The sequence below is a fragment of the Mustela erminea genome, chromosome 4, assembly GCF_009829155.1.
Source record: "Mustela erminea isolate mMusErm1 chromosome 4, mMusErm1.Pri, whole genome shotgun sequence".
In the NCBI taxonomy this organism is placed as follows: Eukaryota; Metazoa; Chordata; class Mammalia; order Carnivora; family Mustelidae; genus Mustela; species Mustela erminea.
This window is the reverse complement of record NC_045617.1, coordinates 80,700,995-80,721,454: the sequence shown is the minus strand read 5'-3', so window position 1 is coordinate 80,721,454 and position 20,460 is coordinate 80,700,995. Positions and strand designations below refer to the sequence as shown.

At 41.4% G+C, this 20,460-nt stretch overlaps 1 protein-coding gene across 1 annotated transcript in view; it reads right to left on the bottom strand.

Annotated features, from left to right (window-relative positions):
• Positions 1-17,197, bottom strand: part of MAN1A1 (mannosidase alpha class 1A member 1) — a 165,564-nt gene extending 148,367 nt beyond the window's left edge. The window contains exon 1 of the mRNA XM_032339673.1: positions 16,470-17,197. Coding sequence (XP_032195564.1) covers positions 16,470-17,090 — 621 coding nt within the window. The 5' untranslated portion in view covers positions 17,091-17,197. The remainder of the gene's footprint in view (positions 1-16,469) is intronic.
• Between the last annotated feature and the right edge of the window lie 3,263 nt (positions 17,198-20,460).

The window sequence follows — 20,460 nt, the reverse complement described above, 5'->3', positions numbered from 1 at the left end:
TAAGATTAGTATTTCTAGTTCAGTCCTGTCTTTTCAGTGCTTACTGTGAACTTCCACACTTAGACATCTTTCTCATTTAATGCAAAACACCCCAAACACCCCCAAACCAAATCCATCTCACCTCTTCCCTCTTCTCCTTTTCTTGGGTCCACCTCATTACCCCATGTACAAAAACCAGGAACCCAAGCACCGTCTCCACTTACTTCCTCCTTCCCCCTCCCTATAAACGTTCACCAAGTTCTGTAAATGTTATCTCTTATATATCTCAAGGATTTGTGCCCTTGGTCCCCCCCACCATCCCTGTGTGAAGTGAGCCATCGTCACCTCTCACCTGGATTACTGCAAAGCCTAACATGCGCATGACTCCAGCCTTATCCAAAAATGCAAATCTGATATTATTTGTCCAGTGTATCATCACGTAGGACCAAGTAAGCATGCTTTGTTGTTACTTCTACACAAAATCTGAGTGTCGAGTCAGTAACAAGACTTACTCTGACTCACAAACCTCTTTTGGCAGTATATCTCATATGAATTCAAAATTAACATTTCACTTGTATTAATATGGTCATACTTTATGAACTGTCCCCTTACAATGAAATAATTGTAAAACAATTCTAAAATTTAGAAGTCATAGTTGCCCCAAGACTAAGGGGTGAAAAGGAAGCACATTTAGACTTTCTTTCAGAGACTGTCCTCTTTCTCCCCGTCTTGACTTAAACAACTTTCCAGAACTTCCCATTGTTTTCATTAATGCTTAAGTATTATTTTAGATAATTAAACACACACAATCATGTATCTATATCATGTACAAACATAGTACTAAGGTACATACACATACATTAATACACACTAATAAACACCTGCTTCATGTTGAACACAATATTATTAAGAGAAGCTTTTCCAAACAAACTGATCATGGGATTAACGTTCAGAGTAAATGTAAAAACAAACCAAGACAACAACTAAAGAACTAAAACCAAAATGAAAACAAACAAAAGCAAATGCCAGCACTTTGTCTGCCACAGGCTAAGATGGGATATCACCAGCCCTCAGGCTCCTGCCTCCCCTCTCCTTCTCAGGCAAAGGAGTGAATTTGTGACCCCCAGTTCTTTAGTCAAAATGGACAAAATCCTCGAGGATGGAGCAGGAGCCATGGGAAGAGGATGGTGTCTGACAGACTAATGTCAAATCCCAGGTGGAGCACTAGGATCTTTGGAACCCGAGGCAATTTGCGTGACCTTTCTTGGCCTCGAGTTCTTCTGTGGAAAATGGGGAAAATAATACCAAATTCACAGGGTTGTTCTGAGAATGAAGTGAGTTTATGTATGTAAAGTGGTTAGCACAGCACCTAACAAGAAACAAATCTCAACAATGGTATGCTGTAATTACTTTCATATTTTTCACCACTCTAGAATTAAAATTACAGATAAAAGAGACAAAAATCTATGCAAAAATGAGATTTTAAAAATCTAGTTATTGGTTGTTTTAATTATATATAGATCAAGCTACACAAAAAATCACTTAAAGAGACTATTCTCAGAACAAGAAGAATAACATGCATTCTACTGGGAGAAAGAAGGAAGCATATTATAGAGTATAACTAAGAAGTGGTATTTTTTATTAAATGTGTGGTCTTAACTGCTCCCTCTATTTTAAGCCTAGAGAAGAGGAGGAAATTATCAGGTATTTTTATTGTTGTTGTTCTTCGGCAAATTAATAGCTGAAGTTTTAAAAGTCAAAGGATAAATAAGTTATTTTAAATATTCAGGCAAAATTCTGTTTAAGAAAGAAATATCCAACTGGGGTCTTCTTTTTTTTTTTTTTTTTAAAGATTTTTTTTTTATTTATTCATTTGACACAGAGAGATCACAAGTAGGCAGAGAGGGAGGCAGAGAGAGAGAGAGGAGGAAGCAGGCTCCCCGCGGAGCAGAGAACCCGATGCGGGACTCGATCCCAGGACCCTGAGATCATGACCTGAGCCGAAGGCAGCGGCTTAACCCACTGAGCCACCCAGGCGCCCCCAACTGGGGTCTTCTTACATGATGAAGGAAAACTCTAGGATTCATTATATACAGACGTTCTCTCTTGTGATCACTAATGTGCTCTGTGCTCCTGGTGTTTGTGAAGGCAGGGTACTCTGGAGTGAAGTAAGGGCCGGGTGATCTCACCTCGGGATGGAGGAAGAGTCGTCCCTCCCTGCCAGTTTAGTTTACCACCTTCAGATCAGCTCTAGAAAGCACTGTCTGCAAAATTTCCCCAGTGCTTTGGAAAGCCCTAACGACTCTATGGTGATGCCTGAGATTTCAAATCAATCAAAGGCATTCCTTCCAGAGATAGTCTTCCAGCAATTCCACTGAGAGCCCAAGGCCCACAGATATGCTAACCAAACATGTAATTAGATAGTTTTCCCCCTTAGGAATTCTGAAACCTAGCAGTAAGTGCCCCACAGATCAGGGAAAAGGTGATCTGTCTGTGCACAGGTACTAATGTCTGGAGTTCACAACTCACGCTTCTAGGAAAGCGAGAGTGCTCTTAGTTCTCTGCTGATAATCCTGATGATTAAGGGACTCATCTAACATTGACACTTCTTCCACTTCTGCTCTCCACCTTTGTGTCATGAGCTCCACCTCTCTGTGAGAGAAGACACAAAAGGACGGAGGATGATTAACAGCACGGGTAAAAACTATGACAGAAAAAGACAGCTAAATTAAGACACCTAAAACTAATACTTGATTACCCATGGCCTATTTGGCTGTAAACTCCTAAACGTCTATTACCCCGTTAAAGCCAAAGTAGAGGAGTTAGTTCGAAGCTGTTACTTATCAAGAACACATACATCCAGATTCTTTTTCCTTCTGAGAAATCAATAGTCGGTTAATTCAAATCTAGCATTACAGTTTCATAAACTTCCAGTCCCCAAAGAAGTCTCTTCTAAATGCTTAAATTCTAATGTCTTTACCTTATGAAAAGCTGGGGTGTAATTCTCCAGATCACAGGTGGGTGGAGAACTACAACCACACAAGCAACTACACTGAATCCCAGATTTACAGGCAGATTCTAATGGAACTACATTAAAGAAGCATTAAGAAATAGATGAACAGCCTTTCCCCCAAGGGCAGCTGTTTTTAAACCTCTGTATTTTAGTTCATCACACTATGCTCTATCTTGGAATAGGACTCTTTCCTATTTATAAAATTCTTGTCTGTTTGATGTCAATCAATTTTTAGAAACACTGACGAGGCTTGGGAAATGCAAGTATCTTTTGATTTTAACTTTTCCTATCTTCCTCATCACGAATGGCGAGCAGATTTAAAATTCTAAGATTGAAGAAACAGATAGGGGGAGGGGAGGCATAAAAAAAAGAGCTAGAGAAAAAGGAGACTAAACACATACTTGTGCTCAGCAAAGAATACTTTTACCTCTCTACATTAATCAGGTTTTATTAAATAAACCCTACTCTGAAATCTAACATGAAATAACTTAAAAATTAAAAATAAAATCATAGGTCAAAATGTTTCTATTATTTTAGGTTGAATCATAAGAACGTAAGCCTAAATTCAGCCAAAAGGTTCTTCAGAAAGTCTTTAAGAATATAATGTTCCAATAAAAGGAAGTAAACTTTTAGAACATTAGTTGATGTTCTGTTTCCAAATCTAATCCTCCAGGCATAAACTACAAAGTTAATAAAGAGCAGATTAAAACCAACCAAGAACAAATTATTAATTCCGTTTTTCCATTTCACTCTTCAATTCTTGTTTTAAATGCAGTAGGAATCTCTGCTGCAGACAGTTAAAGCTGCAGCAGCTCTAATAATCAACGGATCTTATCACAAAGGGTGTAGATACTTTCTAAATGAAAGCACCATATGCCTAATTACTGAGCTAAATTTATACATGTAGCTATCTCTGAATGAAACATTTTCAGCCTTTCGGCTCACAGAATATTTCTTTTCATGCCCTTAAGGTATTTCTCCAGATTTCATTCTCCTTTTTTCCCCTCTCCCCCAGTCTGAGTGTCACATGACACACCAGGCCAGGAAGCCAGAGGTAACTGGACGCTGATGAATGATCACGGTCTCCGTGGTCTTCTCAAGGATGAGCATCCCTTCTATGAGATAACAATTGAAACGAGGCAAAAGAATGCTTACTTTCCTGCTATAGGAAGCAGGAATTTTGGCAACAACAACCAAAGAGGGAGGTAACAGCAGAAAATACAAGCTAGTATTGGTTAATGCAACAATATTGCAGCCAAAGCTTCCTTTTCTTTCTTGGAAATGACTTCTCAAATCCACTTACTTACCAACAACCCCTTTCTCAACAAAAGTCGGAGCTTATTACTCTGAATAATCCCTAGTTACTGATAAATAAATACTATTTATTGAATAATGAATGCTATGTGCCAGGTATTATGCTGAGAAATTCACATGTATTTCCTACTTCAATTCTCATAATGAGAATTGCACAAAGAGAAACGTTAGCTCCATTTCACAGGTGTCAAAAGGGAGGCTCAGAGGGTTTGTACTCTGTCACAGTGCCTCACATTCTGACTAGAATTTTGGTGATATACTTAAATCGTTTCCCAATTTGGTTACATTTAAGACAAATTGCCTTCCATTGTTATATTCTGGGCTGTGAACCTAGGGTATAGAAAAAGGTGTCTCCACACTTAAGGGGTTAAACATCTAGTTGAAAGATAACATATATGTCCATGAAATTAGCGACCCACAGGGCAGAGCCAGAAATAACAAATGCCGTGGCAATTTGGAAAAGGGAGGGAGATCCGTGAATGTTGGGATTGTGAGAAAGGGCTTGGAGGACCTGGATGCTGAGCATATAAGAGGATATTCTAATTGTGAGGAATAAACTAAACAAGGCAAAGCCCTTAATTAGTTGTGTTTCGGAGGTGGTAACTATGCAGGTTTAGCTAAGCAGTTTAGTTTAGTTTAACTAAAGCTAAAGCCCCTTCTTATTTAAGAGCTATGAATCAAGAAGCAAACTGAGGCAGATTTAGAGAAGACCATGATTGCCAGCCTAAGGAAGGAGACTTCTTCATTCTAGTACAATGTTTTTCACATTCTAGTCACTGGACCAGCCATATTAGTCACCTGGGAACATGTTAAAAATACAAATTCTGGGGCCCATTCAGATCTACTAAATCAGAAACTCTGGGGGCAGTGCCCAGCAATCTATGTGCATTAACCAGTCCCCCACAGGATTCTGAAGCTGGCTGAAGTTTGAATCCCTACTCCATAGGAAAAACCTTGGGGATAGGTGACTTGAGAGAAGTGGCATTTTAGGAAAACTAATCTAATAGTGATCTACAGAATGAATTGGAAAAGGGACCATTTACAAATTCATAAAATTCTCAGAGCTTCTACCATGCATTTTTTTACATGAGACAGTCCTTTTCAGGAGCTACAAAATATTTAATTGGGAAACAGAAGACCAAGATTCTTTTCCAAAATATCACACCTTCTTACAGAGAAAATTTTTATTAGATTCTAATTTCTCTAGTGGAAAATAACCCCTAACCTATTACTTTTCATTTCGGTGTGGTACTGTAAACATTACTTATAAAAACACCATTGTCTCAAAAATATTTACTGGGGAGGGGAGCAGAGGGTGACCCAAACCAACTTTAATTAGGTGTCTCATGTATAAAAATGTTCAATTAAGTGTTGACTAACAAAGGACTATCACAAGTATCTGCATTTATTTCACTGATGTTACATCTGCCCAAAAGATTTTTTTATGGACAACCTGCACAGCCAGTTTACGAGTCATATAAGAAAATGAACACAGTTTTTCATTTTATGAATCATTGTGAAAACAACTTTAAAATGGGAAAAGGTATTTCCTATGTTGATTGATCTCTATTCACCAGATCTGGTTCTGAATGAATTTGACTACTATAAAACAGGAAGCTCTTCCTCAAAATACAATGGCTTGTAGCCTATGAGGAAACACAGAAGGAGCTCCAAAGATGAGTGGATCCCATTTTTGGATTCTGTAGTTATATCAAGTAGGGAGTATGTGTGTCACACTCAACCTGAATAACTCCTCTTGGTATGTTTGCTTAAATAAGCATATTCATTCAACAAATATTTATTGAGTCCTATTACAGACAAGGCCCAGGGTTAGTTGACCCATTGGGTGTATGATGGGGAAGCTCTTTATCTTGCTCTCAACATGATAGTCCTGGAAGAGATTCAGGACTCTGAAGAGATGACATCACAGAGATTCTGTACTTTTGGAGGGAGAGAAAACAAGTACTTCTAACCTGTGCTATGACTTTATCTAATTACTGATAGAACACTTAGTAGATCATAATTTTTATTCATCCTAACTGCTAAAGCAGCTTAACATGGTAGTTAATAAATCATCTTCACTTTTTTATGCTCCTCAAATTACCCAACCTGTCCAGATTCCATTTTGTTGGTGGTGGGGATGTTTTTAAGCTACTGAGGTCTTCATCATGCATTCTAAACCACGTAACCCCTAGGAGACATAAATAATGAAGACTAACCAAAATGCTTAATATAAGTAAATGTACACAATGTATTAAATACACACCAATTACTACATAAAGTTCCTTTTACACTTAATAAGAATGCCTTATAAAATTGCTGACTTGGGCTAATAACTCCTGAAAACACAGTATGTCTGTTGAAGCATTTCTAATTACGAGATGAAAACCTGTAGTTGACTAGATACATTATAACATTCCACACTGCTAGTTGACTACAAAAATAACATGTCTCAGAGAACAGCATCCTAAATATTCTAAAATTACTATCATCTCAAGCCACAATTTATAAAAATAATATAGTACATTTATGTCAATCGTTATTCCCCGTGTTAACACAGTCTCAAAGCCAAATTTAAAGAGTTCTGGCATTTGGCAGACTTTTATGAATTAACCAAGGTCAGAATAAAAATACATTTTGAGATGTGCAGCTCCTCACTATCTTAAAAATGCCTGAATAAAAAGACGTTATTTGAAGGAGTAGCAAAAAAATAAAATAAAAGCCCAAACCTCATAAACAAATCATGCTTTTTTTTTATTCTCAAGATACCTTAAACAAAATGCATATTTATCATAATTAAAACACTAAAGGGCTCTAATACATGACATAGAATGTAATTTTTCTTCTGTAAGAATTCATCTTTGTAAGACTTGCCATTTTCTGGCATCACTAAAATCACTTCTGAAATTCTATTTGGAGTATTTTTGATCTTCAACTCTAAACTGAAAATATTAGGAAACCAACCTGATGAATTCTATAAAAAAGAAGGATCCCTCCCACCTTCCCCAGATCTTCAGAGAGGTCAATACTTTCCTCAAATATATGATGCAAAAGCCCAACTATAACCTAACAATGACTATGAGCTGAAGGGGGCTGGATGGGTCTTAGTTGAGGTGTTTGGGAAGTACTCCTATCAATAAAGAGTACTTTTTATCCTGTGACCAACTCAGGGAAGAAGCAAATTTTGTGTTAAGGTGGTTTTTTTTTTCCCCCTTTTAAATAAAATGCTGTTTATCACTTTACGGGCCCTTGCCTCCTTTGCAAGCCCCTATGTCCCATCAGCCGGCTTATTAGATCCATCTTCTCCAATAGACACCCCACTCCTTAGGTGTCCATGCTTTGCTTTTTCCCCAAATTCTGCCCCTTTAGTAACTTCCTTGTTCTATCCAACTCACAATGAGGAAATGCAACTAATCAACCAACACAGAAGAAAATGTTGCTCTAAGAAAAGCAAACTAAATATACAGGATACTGTTTCATCACCTATGAAATTTACAAAGACTTAATAGACTGCATTCACTATATTACAAGAGAAAGTATAAACTGTTTCTGAAAAGTAATCCCTCAAAATGTACTGTGATCCTTTGACCCATTCATTTCCTCTTTCAGGAACTTAAGCGGAAATCCTCCTTAAGGGGCGGGGTGGGGGGTGGGGGGTTAGGGCAATGAAAAATAAGATGGAAACCTAATGGACAAAGGTTTTTATCTCAGCATATTTTTTCAAAAACAAAAAACTGGAAATGACCTAAATGTGCAGGTCCAAGGGAATGGTTAAATAAACTGTGATGCTTGTACTTCACACATTAGGCTATCATAAAATGACACTTCCAAAGAAAATGAAAAAACATGTATGCATAGTGTGGTTATATCTGTGGGGGAAAAACCCCCCACATGTTGGGGTGGGGTAATGTTGGGTTACCTGTGACGAAGTGATAGGGTTATAAAGGATATATTTTTCTTTTTTCAGCTTCTGTGTATATTCAAAATGGTTCTTCCTACGCCAGCATTGGTTTGTAATGAAATAAGACAATGAAAGACACTTCCTTCTTCTACAAACCTATTCTCACCCTTGCTAAGGCAAACCTCAAAGTGTAATAATTTCTGCTGGGCAACTTGAGTGGTACACTTTTAACAGCAGCTTTAAGAAGTAATACATCAGGGACGCCTGGGTGGCTCAGTTGGTTGGACGACTGCCTTCGGCTCAGGTCATGATCCCGGAGTCCCAGGATCGAGTCCCGCATCGGGCTCCCAGCTCCACGGGGAGTCTGCTTCTCTCTCTGACCTTCTCCTCGCTCATGTTCTCTCTCACTGTCTCTCTCTCTCAAATAAATAAATAAAATCTTTAAAAAAAAAAAAAAAGTAATACATCAACAAAAGGCAGGCAGGGATGGTGCAATTTCAGGCAGCTGGGAATGAGATTTTGCCACTAGGAACACATGCCTGGGCTTCCTTCATCACTCTATGGGACTGTCCTTTTGCCTTATGCCCTGATAGAGATACAGTGAGGAAACACACCCTTTGAGCAGCTCCAGCACATATTCTTGTGAAAGGGGAACTAGGGTCAGACAATCATGCCCAAACATCAGGTCAGGGAAGCTGGACTGAGGCTGGACTTGACCACCCCTAGCATGGGCTAACCCCTCAAGCCCTTAACCCCTCAATCCAGGAACCCTTTGGTCCCTTAGAAGAATTAAGTGTTCCTCACAGGACTTTGGAAAGACAATTCAGTGAGAAAGGACAGGGCAGATAAGAGTTTCCAATAGTCCCTGCAGGGCCTGAATTTGCTCATCCCCACAGTTGTTCACAGGTCTGTGTCCACACCCCACCGGCACACTTTTCCTCGTAACCCCTATAATGTCAGCAAATAGGCATGCCCACCAGTGCTGCAGCAGAGATGCTGACAGTGCCTGTGGTGCCCTGTTATCAGACCATCCGAGGAAGCTGGCGAGCTTCCGCAGCTTCTCACCCCCTCTTCTACGCTTTCTCTCCCACCCAGCACCCTCCTGGGAAGGACTGGGGGCAGGAGAGTCCTGTGGGAGATCCACATACAACAGCGTGAAGATGTGCAAATTAAAGTCACTATAATAAGGCTTGCGTGTCACTTGACAGAAAGGCTGTAGAGCAAGTGTGAGGAGAACACAGTGGGGCAGGTCGGAGACAGGCCTTTGATAAGCTTAATAACCAGGGAGACAAATGGACTGACAGAAAAAAGGAAGTAAGGGAGGCATTCTAGTTACAAAAGACAAGTGAATACAAAGGATGGTGGGCTTTTTAATTTTATTATCTCTGTTCTGGATTATCTGCAGGACTGCTGGGCTCTAATGTACCTAAAGCAACTGCCAGAGGCAAAGGAGGGTTGTGCCTTTTAAATGCTCTTAAGCCTTAATCACATTTGGTTTTCTTTCAAGTACCTAAAGATCACACAAGTCTTTATCAGGACCCAGTGTGGATAGGGCAGTGCTGCCCCTTCTTCAGAGCCAAGGAATTAGTCAGTCTTGCTTTCTCAGGCAATACCTCACTAAGCAAGGATGTTCCTCTCCCTTTAGAATGGTCTCAAGGGGCTTCTCACTGCTGGCCTGCCATTCAGAGTTGAGGAGGAAGGAGGGCTAGGACAGCCAGCCTCCAAAACATATGTTCTCATTAGAGTCAAGAAATCACAGGCCAAGTGTGGCCTTCAGGCTAAGAGGCAGTTCCCAGCTCTGAAGTTAGTGCATTGGGGAATCTCAGGAAGTCACAGCTCACTGGGCCCTGTGTCTCACATGGAAAATGAAGACCAGGCTTCAGGATCTCAGAGGTCTTTCGGGGCCCAAAACCCCAATAAATCTCAATTTGTGGCTCTCAAAGAAGGGCAAAATCTTGGAGTTACAAAGTACAACTGATTGATGTGAATTTTGATTATTAGATGATAGACGGCTGACTATAGAATTGATCATAATTATGTATACTTCTATCAAGCTTGGAGTAATTTTTTTTCTAATTTCTTAAAAACATTCCTCCAAAGATAAAACTGGTGAAAAAGCATTTTCCTCAATTTCCCTTTCTATTTTGGGGAACGGAGTCAATGCCTCACGCACTGTGTTTCCTCTGAGAAGGGGCCACTTCAGGAATGGGCACATCTGACTACGATAAAGAGACCAAGTCTCAAATACTTGATGTACAGAAGCTGAAGAAGTATACCATTTTAGAGAGACCTAAAGTTTTTTTTTTTTTTGGAAGGTAGCAGAGAAAATCAGAGTTGACAGTAACACAATAAAATCATAGCTGTCTGGAAAGATCATCTTGATGAACTGGAAGGAAATGTATTCTTTTAAGCACCAAACGTGATTTGAACTGTTTCTGGTAACTTTTTGAGACTTCGTTATCCATTTCCTGATTGACCCAACATTATGAAGTGAAGGAATCTTACATGGATGGCTTTAGGCAGTAGCTAATAACAGTAATAATAGCAAGGAGGATTTATCAATCATTCACAGCATGCCTGATACCATTCTAAGTGTTGCCGGGGATGACCACACTTAAGCCTTCTGATCTAACAAAATGGGTGCCCACTGTTGTCTTCGTTTTACAAACGAGAAAACTGAAGCTCTGAAAGATTCAATCACAACTTGCCTCAGGTTGCTAAAAAGCAGGAATTCAGGTCCTGGTCAACTGCCTCCAGACCAGCTCTTCACACCCAAACAGCACTACAAAGAGACAGAGCAGGAACAGGCCAGGGTATCTAGACTCTCTCTAGGACCTACTTGGGTGAAGAGAACCGTGCTCCTTATACAGAGTCTGTAGCTTGTTGTAATTTTTAATGTATGTTTACTTTTTAAATAATGTAGTCCTTTAGGCAAGCCATCAATTCTTCTGTTACATATCATGCAATGTCAAGAGTATGTAGGTTTGTAGTTTCAAAGAGCTCCCCATGCTGTCACACTCCTCTTCTCTAAGCTGCCCCTCTTCTCCTATCCCTCCTTTTTGCCTCCCCACCTCTTTGTAAAGAACGTCCAACTGAGTGATTACAAATGTCTCTGCTTCCTGCTAAGATCTTTATCAACAGAAAAAATAATGTCATATCAAACTTTTCCTGGGTGGCTTTAAAAAGAAGAGGTTTCTAAATCATGCCACTAATAAGGCTTTAAAAAATGACTATAGTTAATGTAACTTAACTAATATACGGTCAAATTTATGATACTGCAGAATTGTATTTTGTAATCATTCTCCATAAGAGTCTGCAAATAATGAATATGGCCTGTCCATTTATATACTTCTGTGGCATTTTACTTAGGAGGCAAGCTATGTCAAGGCACTGAGCAGCAGTCCCCAAGGATCTGGCTTCCATCCTCCACTCAACTCTAATGTGATTTCCAGAATAATCTCTGTCTCAGTCGTGTCTACTGTAAGATGAGCAAGCTGAGCTATCTCTAAGGACTAAACAGAACGAGACTTTATGACTTAGAGCATATGTTTACTTTTAAAAATCAGAGAGTTAAAATTTTTATGGCATATTGTTGGTAAAAGAAAAAAATCTGCATAGTTTGTGTAAAGGATCTTTAAACAGGTTTGGGAGTGAGGGTTAAGTGGGGGCGGATTAGAGGCAGTTCAAACTTCTTAACACTAAGACTTAACACCAGACTGAGAACTGAAGGAAAAGTCATGACTTAATTTTCCCAAAGAAAGAATCTCTTCCTTAAACTACCAAATACTGGTTTCTCCTTTACGCTTTTTGTCTGCTTAAGGGAAAGGCATTTCATAGAATCTCTGGAATCCACAGGGTAGATGTTCCTATTTTGATCAATCAAAACTCACCTTTGACACACACACAAACACACACATTTTTATGGTTTTGTAGGTTATAAAGAACTTGAAAGGTCACACAGGTTCTCTATTGGGCTATGGGCTATAAACAGGTTCCAATGCAGTTCTGATCTACCCATGTATATTTATCTCTCATCACTCACACCGATCTGTAGGCATTCCTCCCCTCTGACCTTGGGACACATGCTTGAAACTCTATTGAAGAATTTGTACTACCATAGCTTATGGAATAATTCAATAGAAATATGTAAGTCTCCCACTAAATTTCAACAAATTCAGATTTCATACAAAGGCACTTACTGTGCATGTGAAATACTAAGAAAAATTTCTCAGGATGGTTTATTTTATGAGCTCACTTAAAAAAATAGAGAAGCATTGACTCAAAAATGCTTTTTTTATCCACTTTTCACACTTTAACTAGGTTCTAAGTCCTATGAATTTTAAGATACCTGGTAAGAGGAAGACAGAATATTCCTCTCAAACAAATTATCAATAGCTTACAGAAAATTAGGCTGGGCATAATTGATCACCTATTAACAATCTTTTCTTGCTTTCATGTATTAATGTTCAACAGTCAGCATCAACTCTACCACTTAAACTGTTGGAATCTTAATTTATTCATTTGCTTATTAAAGAGAAAAAATTTTTTTACAAATACTCTATGACCTCCCTGCTCTGGGGAAAGACCTAAGAGTGCAGGATCTTGCATTTACCTATTGCCAATGTCAGGTATGTTTCAGAGTAGGGTGAGCAGAACTGGCATAGAAAACTAAAAAACTGGAATAAAAAACTAAAGAATGCTTTGAGAAACCTAAAGACAACTGTGAGCCCCATGGCTGACCAATCTCAAAGCCTTAACTGAGACCCAAAGCTGACTGTCAGCCCCTTCACTCCTACCCTGTTTAGGTTAGTGGAGATTCCAGTTTTAGAAGGTAAGAATACCCTCTGACAAGTTGTCTTTATCCCCCATTACTCAAGGACTCCCCTTAACTCCAGGAGATGAAAAACAAAATTATTCATCCTCTAAACTAGGTTTATGGCTCTACTCCTAAAAAAAAAACAGTACAAGTTCTTTGTAAAGGCTCAAACCAAAAAACAAAAAAATAAAAGAAAGAAAGAAAGAAGCTTCTTGATTTTAAAAAAGGGTTAAGGTAGAAGAGGAATTAGACTATTCCTTTAAAAATTCTATGGTGCTATTTTAACTTCTGCCCTTCATTATTTTAACACTGCTTTTTAAAACTAAGGATAACTTTAGTGCAATTTTTAAAAGATCAAACTCATGATAATGTGTACTATGTATTATAAAATTCAAGGAAATTCCAGAGCTGGTTTATTTACAAAGTTTTCATGGGAGGGAGCATTTCGATTTCAATTTTAAGTATTACATCAAAGATTTACCATCCCTCAAGTTAGTACTGGAAAGCATATAATGGCTTTTTGTGAAGGGAGCTAGGCAATGTCCAATTTGGAATTACAGTGGTCTCCTCTAGGCACAGATTTGTTAAGAATTTACCAAAGTACCAGTAACACAATTGTGTTGGCAATATAAAAATACTATTAGCTGTCTTTAAACTAAATTTACAAATTTAATGTTCAGCTCAAAAATTAGAGTTTAAGCTCTCAACATATTAGATTTGTCTATACTTCCTAAATTTTAGCTATAAAATTGTTAGTACATTCAGGTGTGATAGAGAGCCTATGTATATGAAGAGAAATAGAAAACACAGGAACAATAAAGATAAAACCAAGGCAAAGATCCACTGGGCCATGACAAAGAAGTCCACGGTGGTGCCAGAAACTGGATATAAAAGTGTGAAGTTGAAGTGCAGTGCGCTATTCACAGAAGGTAACCACTCTTTCCTTTCTAGAACTGAACATTTTCAACAGTTTTAGAATAGCACGAGTTACTTTTTTTTTTTTTTTTTTTGGTTTACAAAGGAATGCATCTGCTTGAACTAATCTGATGAAAAACCATAATCCATTTCTCTCCATTAGCTTTCGACTAAATACTGAAGCTAATTATGCTAGTTTTTTTGGGTTCTCACGGCAACATGGAATTTAAAAGAACACATTTAGTTCCACCACTTTATGCAAGACTGGGCAGTTTCAAAACATCTAAGTGCTAAGATGTTAGCATCACGCAGATACAGAAGGCTACATACATTTTCTTTACATGGCTAATTTAGACCTTTTGATTTAGAGAGACAGATAACATGGATCCAATAGAGGCAGATAGGCATACCGTTAATATGCTGTCCTCAATTCCCACTGCTTCTGCTCTTAATGCACTTTCAGTCACTACTGCTTGGTACCGATAGCTTTTCAACATCCATGCATCTCTAGTATTTAAAATAATTTCTTTGGACAACTGTGATCTGCACTAACTGACAGCTCAGGAATTCAGAGCATGACATTTGTGAATTGCACTGCTTTCAACTTAAGGGAAACATAAACATACAGTTTTAGGGTTAATTTACCTATGGTTTTGGCCGGATATATATATATGTATATATATATATATATATATACATATATATATATTTTAAAGATTTTATTTATTTATTTGGCAGACAGAGATCACAAGTAGGCAGAGAGGCAGGCAGAGAGAGAGGGGGAGGCAGGCTCCCTGACCAGCAGAGAGCCCGATGTGGGGCTCGATCCCAGGACCCTGAGATCGTGACCTGAGCCCGAAGGCAGAGGCTTTCACCCACTGAGCCACCCAGGTGCCCCTTGACTGGATATTTTTAAGGAAGATGGGAAATGAAGAGGTGAAGGAAACTGGTGAGAAATAAGGCTTTTTATCCACTTTTCTAGTTTGGTGTCCCTGACAGGATTTCATGGAGAAGGCAATCTGCTAGAGAGAAGTCGGGGGCATAAAATCCATTCCTCCAGGTCTTCATCTATGCCTGAAGAAGGGTCCCAAAACAGAAAGGCTGATAGGCTCGAAGGAAGCTATTTGCACAGAACGATGAAAGCACCGACTTTGTGCCTATGGTAAATTGAAAGGGGCCTAAATCTACTTTAACCTGCTCAATGACCACTAACCCACATTCATCTGGTCTTAAAGTCACAAATCCCATAGCAATCAAACTGCCTCCATTCTGTAGGTACTCAAGCTAAACACCTCTTCACGAACTCAAAATTCTGTTTACTCTCTGAAAATGGGAGAATGAGGACTTTTCCTTTCTTGATTACCTACCCAATATCAAACATAAAATTTATTTTCACAGAGGCTCTGACATTTTTTAAATGCCAAAATATTACTTCCACTTACGACACATTTTAGAAACCCGAATTAAGATTTGGGATGAAATGCTTTTAATTTGGTTCCTACAGCTCTTGGATTGTGTTAAAATCCAGGCTGGAATAGTTTCACACAGGAGAGTAGCTGTGGAAGGAAGCATGTCCACAAAGAACCTGCTGACTAGTGACAGGGGACTGGGAGGAAGTCCTGGCTTCAAGTCCTTTATCACTAACTGATTCTGGGGCTTTGGGCCCCTCAAATTTCATCTTTAAATTGACAGTCTTAAATGACTTTAGAGGTCCCCCTCAGCTTTAAGCCAGTTAAGCGGCCATATGCTACAGGTGCTAACTGAAAATTACGAGAAATAAACTATGAAAGACTTATCAAAGTCCATGTTTGTCTTAGATTAAGTTTGTCGTCTTTGTGCTGCTGTGGAGGCAAACCTGTTGCGTCACATAAAATACTCTTTTTCTGACTACACTAAGAAATGCAAGAGACAATCGGCTGGCTTTTTAAATTTTTCATTTTTTAAAATGTAAGCAACAGTGTGCCCCCAAGATAGGAAGTTCTCGGGTTTTACCTCTCTAATCTGTAAGTACACACAGGATGCCACCTGGAACGTTCAGCCACATGACTGAAGGCCAGGGTGTGCTGGCTGTTATAACCTTTGGATCCTCTGTGATCAATACTTTGCCTTTACATCCAACCTTCATTTCCAGCCCAGTCCAAGCTTCAGTAGGGGGCTGTTTAGGACCCTCATTGTCAATGTTCTCAGGGACGATTAACCCGTACAGGCCAGTGAAAGAGGAGGTTTGCACACCACCCCACCTGCCCATGTACTTAATACCTATCTCATGTGGTTTATGCTTACCAGAGCACGCAAATTAAAAGCAACGGGATCCAACCTCAGATCTTAATTGGCCACATCTACTGTGATAGTAAAAAAAAAAAGAAAGAAAGAAAGAAAAAGAAAGAGCCTTTCATATTGCACCTGGTGGAAGAGGAAAAGCTCTATGCACCTTTACACTGTAATGTTAGTCTTTAGAGTTTCAAAGGTTTGTCTTTTTCTCCCAGAAGAAGGCTGCCGGGAGGGAGGGGTTTCCAGTACCGCGCACTCACCTCTTTGATCTTTGCCCTCTTCTCACGGATGGCGGCATCGGCCGGCTCCCTGCCAACCGCCCCGATTGGGGGCACGAAGTCCACCGGGGGCAGCCTCCTGAAGACCGCCTTGTCACGCAGCTGGTCCTGGGCCACCTTCTCCTTCTCCAGCAGGATGTCTCTTTGGATCTCCTCGGGCAGCTTCTGCAGGGTTTCCTTGGCTTCCCTGAGAGCCCGCTCGTGGTTTTCGCGGATCCTGGCCAAGTTGTCCTCCAGCGCGGCCGCCGGGTCCCCGGGCGCGCCCTCCTCGCCGCGCCTGGCTCGCCCATCTGCCGCGTCCTCGGCGCGCGCCCCGGGCCCGGGTTTATGGTCGGCGGCCGACTGCAGGGCGGGGCTGGAGTGGAACAGGACCCCGCTGAGCAGCTTGGAGGAGTCGGGCAGGAAGAAGATCGCCCCGAAGCAGAGCGTGATGAAGGCGCTGAACACCAACAGCAGCACGAACTTCTCTGTCAAGCGGAAGGCGGCGGGGCCGGATCCCTTCCTGCTGCCGCTGCCACCGCCGCCGAGCCCCCCGCCCAGGCCGCCGCCCAGGCCGCCGCCCGCCGGGCTGCTGAAGAGTGGCAACAGGCCCCCCACCGGCATCCCTCCAGCCGCGGCGGCCGCTGGGGTGCCCGCTGTCCAGTGGCCCTGCGCCGCGCCGCTCAGCAGCCAAACTTCGCCGCCGCCCGGCGTCAGCGGCTGCGGGCCTGGGTCCTGCGCATCCAGGCCGCCCGAGCCCCTGGGCTGGGCTGCAGGTATGCCCTGCGGAAACAACTCTTCTGTGGGTCTTCTCCCACGGGCAGTTCCTTTGGCAAACAAGCACGCGCGACAAACCGCTGGCCGCAGTCCCTGCGGGGAGAGAAACAGTAAAATGTAGTAATTACGATGATGGTGATAAAGTTTCCAGCGGGTCTCCGCCCTCCGACGGCCGTGCAAGCCGCCGGGACAGCCCCCCAAGCGCGGAGTCGGGAGTCTGGCTCCGGGCACCGCCCTCGGAGCTCACTCTTTGGACTTGGGGTGAAGTTTTCTAGTCCCAGAGGACGGGGTGTCCTGAGCACACCTGGAGCAGGGCCGCGTGCGGGCACCTCGTGGAGAGGGCAACGCACCTCTGGGGCAGGAGGGACGCAGCGCGGGTCGGGGGGCTAGTCAACTTCGCCAGCTCCCCATCTCGGAGCTGGGACTAGCTGCTACTGCTTCCCAGGGGGCGGCTGAGCGCGCAGCCCCGCAGCCCCGCAGCCCTGGTCGCCGCTCCACTGGGCTAGCGCGCCGACCCGCGGGCGAGTACGAGCAAGCAGGGCAGCACGCCACCCTCCTCCGCGGCCCCGAGAGCACTAATACCACTGCCGGTCTCCGGGCGTTCGGAAACGAGGGCGGTGACGCGTCCGGAGAGTGATGGCGTGGCCGGGCCAATCACGCCCCGCTCAGGGACCCGCGGGGGCGGAGCCGAGGCGGGGAGGGGGCCGCGCGGGGCGGGGAGTTTACGGGAAGCGCAACCTCGCGGGGGCCCGGCCGGGGGCGGGGAGGTCGCGGTCTAGGAGGCTGGAGGCCGGCGGGAGCGGCGGTAGGGAGACCGTCCAGACCCGCGCCGGAGGCCCAGGGCGCGAGGAGGCGGGTTGGGTTCGGGGTCCGGGAGTGTACCCTGCGCGGTCCGCGTGCCCGGGTTGCAGGGGCTCGTTGGCCTTGAGTGGCTGGGGAGGCGCCCGGACTGACGCAGGACCTCCCTGCCGCCCCCTGGGACTCGTTCCCCAGGCCGTAAGAGGCCCGCTCCGGGGGGTCCCGCGAAGGGCAGGTCTCGCTGAGAATCGTCCGACGCTGGGTCGTTCTGAACGGGTCTTTTCTCCAGTTCCCTCTTTCTACCCAAGACGGGGATTCCCCCGGTGCCTCGTAGCAGTCCAACCAAAAGTCCCCCGTAGAGATGCTGCGATCGGAAAGCATTTGAGCTCTTGGGTCTAACATCCTTTTACGTCCTAAGATACTCTTCGTTTTGTGGTTGCTTAGGATGCTTCTTCCTCTGCATCCTTTCCCCACCCACTTGAAGAAAAAAAGTTGTGTACCTCCCCCACCCACTCCCACTTTCAAAATTCATTTATCTCATAGAAGTTGGTCAAATTTTCCATTTAAAGAAGACAGTTTTATGCCATAGCTTGAAGTAATAAATTTGAACACTGTTGAAATTAAGTCTTGGATGCAATCACTTCCAGGGAAATAAGGACTTGGTCCAACAGAGATTGTTTTCAAGACAGCATTATTTTACAAAATGTGTTTGTAATTTCCCTGTTGCTCTTGGGGGGGGGGGGGAAAGAAAGAAAGAAAGAAAGAGAGGAAGGAAGGAAGGAAGAAAAAAAAAAGGGGGGGTCAGAGAGTAAAAAGTTGACTACTGGATTCTTATTTCTGAAAGCTGGTTTGTAGCAGCCTTATCCTATGCCTCCCCTATCTCTGGAAATGTGATTTTAACTCTGCTTCTGCTTGCCATTTTAAAACAAAGGAAACAGCTGGCAGTTTACAGGAAGGTGCCTACAATACGGTTGTTTCAGGTGTAGACTCTATGAGAAAATACAAAATTAAATAAAAAATCCTTATTACAGTTTTCATTTAGCTGTTCATTTAAACCATCATTATTTGTTGTATATTTGTTTTGTATAAAATGAGTCATACCCCCAACCTTTCTGTTAATAGGAAATTGTTTGATAAAACTGACCTTGGTTGTTCTGATAACTGCTATGAAATTCTATGCCCAGAAGAGTGCAGCATATCCAAGCAGGGTAACAAAGTTTAGAAGGATGGAAAAAAGAAAACAACGAATTTTTTAAAGTTAAATGATGGAAGTTTTTATTTCAAACTACACTTGCAAGTTGTGGATAAGCTGAAAAGTTTGAATCAGTGTGAAATAATATTGTTTATTTTCAACAGCTTTAAAATTCAGTTACCTCACGGATAGAGAAGTAATAATCAGGGTTAACACTCTAAAAGATAATTCCTTTATGATCTTTTCCTGATGATTTATTATTTTAATTATTATGTTTTAGGAATGGAATTATCTCTTATAGCCACACAAATATTTAGAAACTTTAGTTTAAAAATAGTATACTAAGTATTCCAGGAAGGCAATAAAAACTACTTTTAAGTGTATGATAAAATGGTGATTTAAAAAAAAAAGGGTTGTAGACCTAATTCTACTTCTGGTGCTCTTTAATTTTGATACCAAACCAGTTTGGACATTTAACCTATTGCTTGTAGTGGAAATATTCCAAATTTAGCATATGGTCTTAAAGATGACTTTTTTTTCCTAAAAACTTCAAATTTGATTTATCTATATTGTGTTTACATCTTTTAAAGTGACTGCCCTGTTTATTTCTGTTCCCCTTTATGAAGGTTACTTTAAGATCGCTTTATTAATACCTGTATTTCTTATAAAACAGATTTATTATGAGTGAAGCCTGGCTTTAATGATTTGTTAAACAAGAAAATAGCATGGGTGGTTGATTATAGGATACGTTTTAAATGGGGCCAGTCTGTCTTAGGTAGGATGAGAAATATGTGGGAGTGCTCATATCTGGGCTATAGCAAGTAAAAAAAAAAAAAAAATCATAGAGAAGGTATTTGAAGGAACATACCAACTAAATTAACCACGCAAAAACTTTTAAAATAACCACACAACGCTGTGTATATTCATGGTAAAGGAAGAATATTGGATGGTTAGTAAATTAGAAATTGCATTTTGTTGAAGCAAAATCTGACACTTTGCCTTGATTTCAATATATAAGCACTTCTCATTTCACAGTTGGAAAAACAATGTTTTATATCTTGAGATAAAGTAAAAATATGGGGGATGGTCCTGATCTCCAAATAATAAAACCATGACCCTGTCCCATAAATCCATACTCACCCACCACACCTACTTGAATATATGTCATGATCTTTGTGAATACAGTGGTTGTGACAAAGTTGCTGTTTTTTCTTGATGAATAGTCTA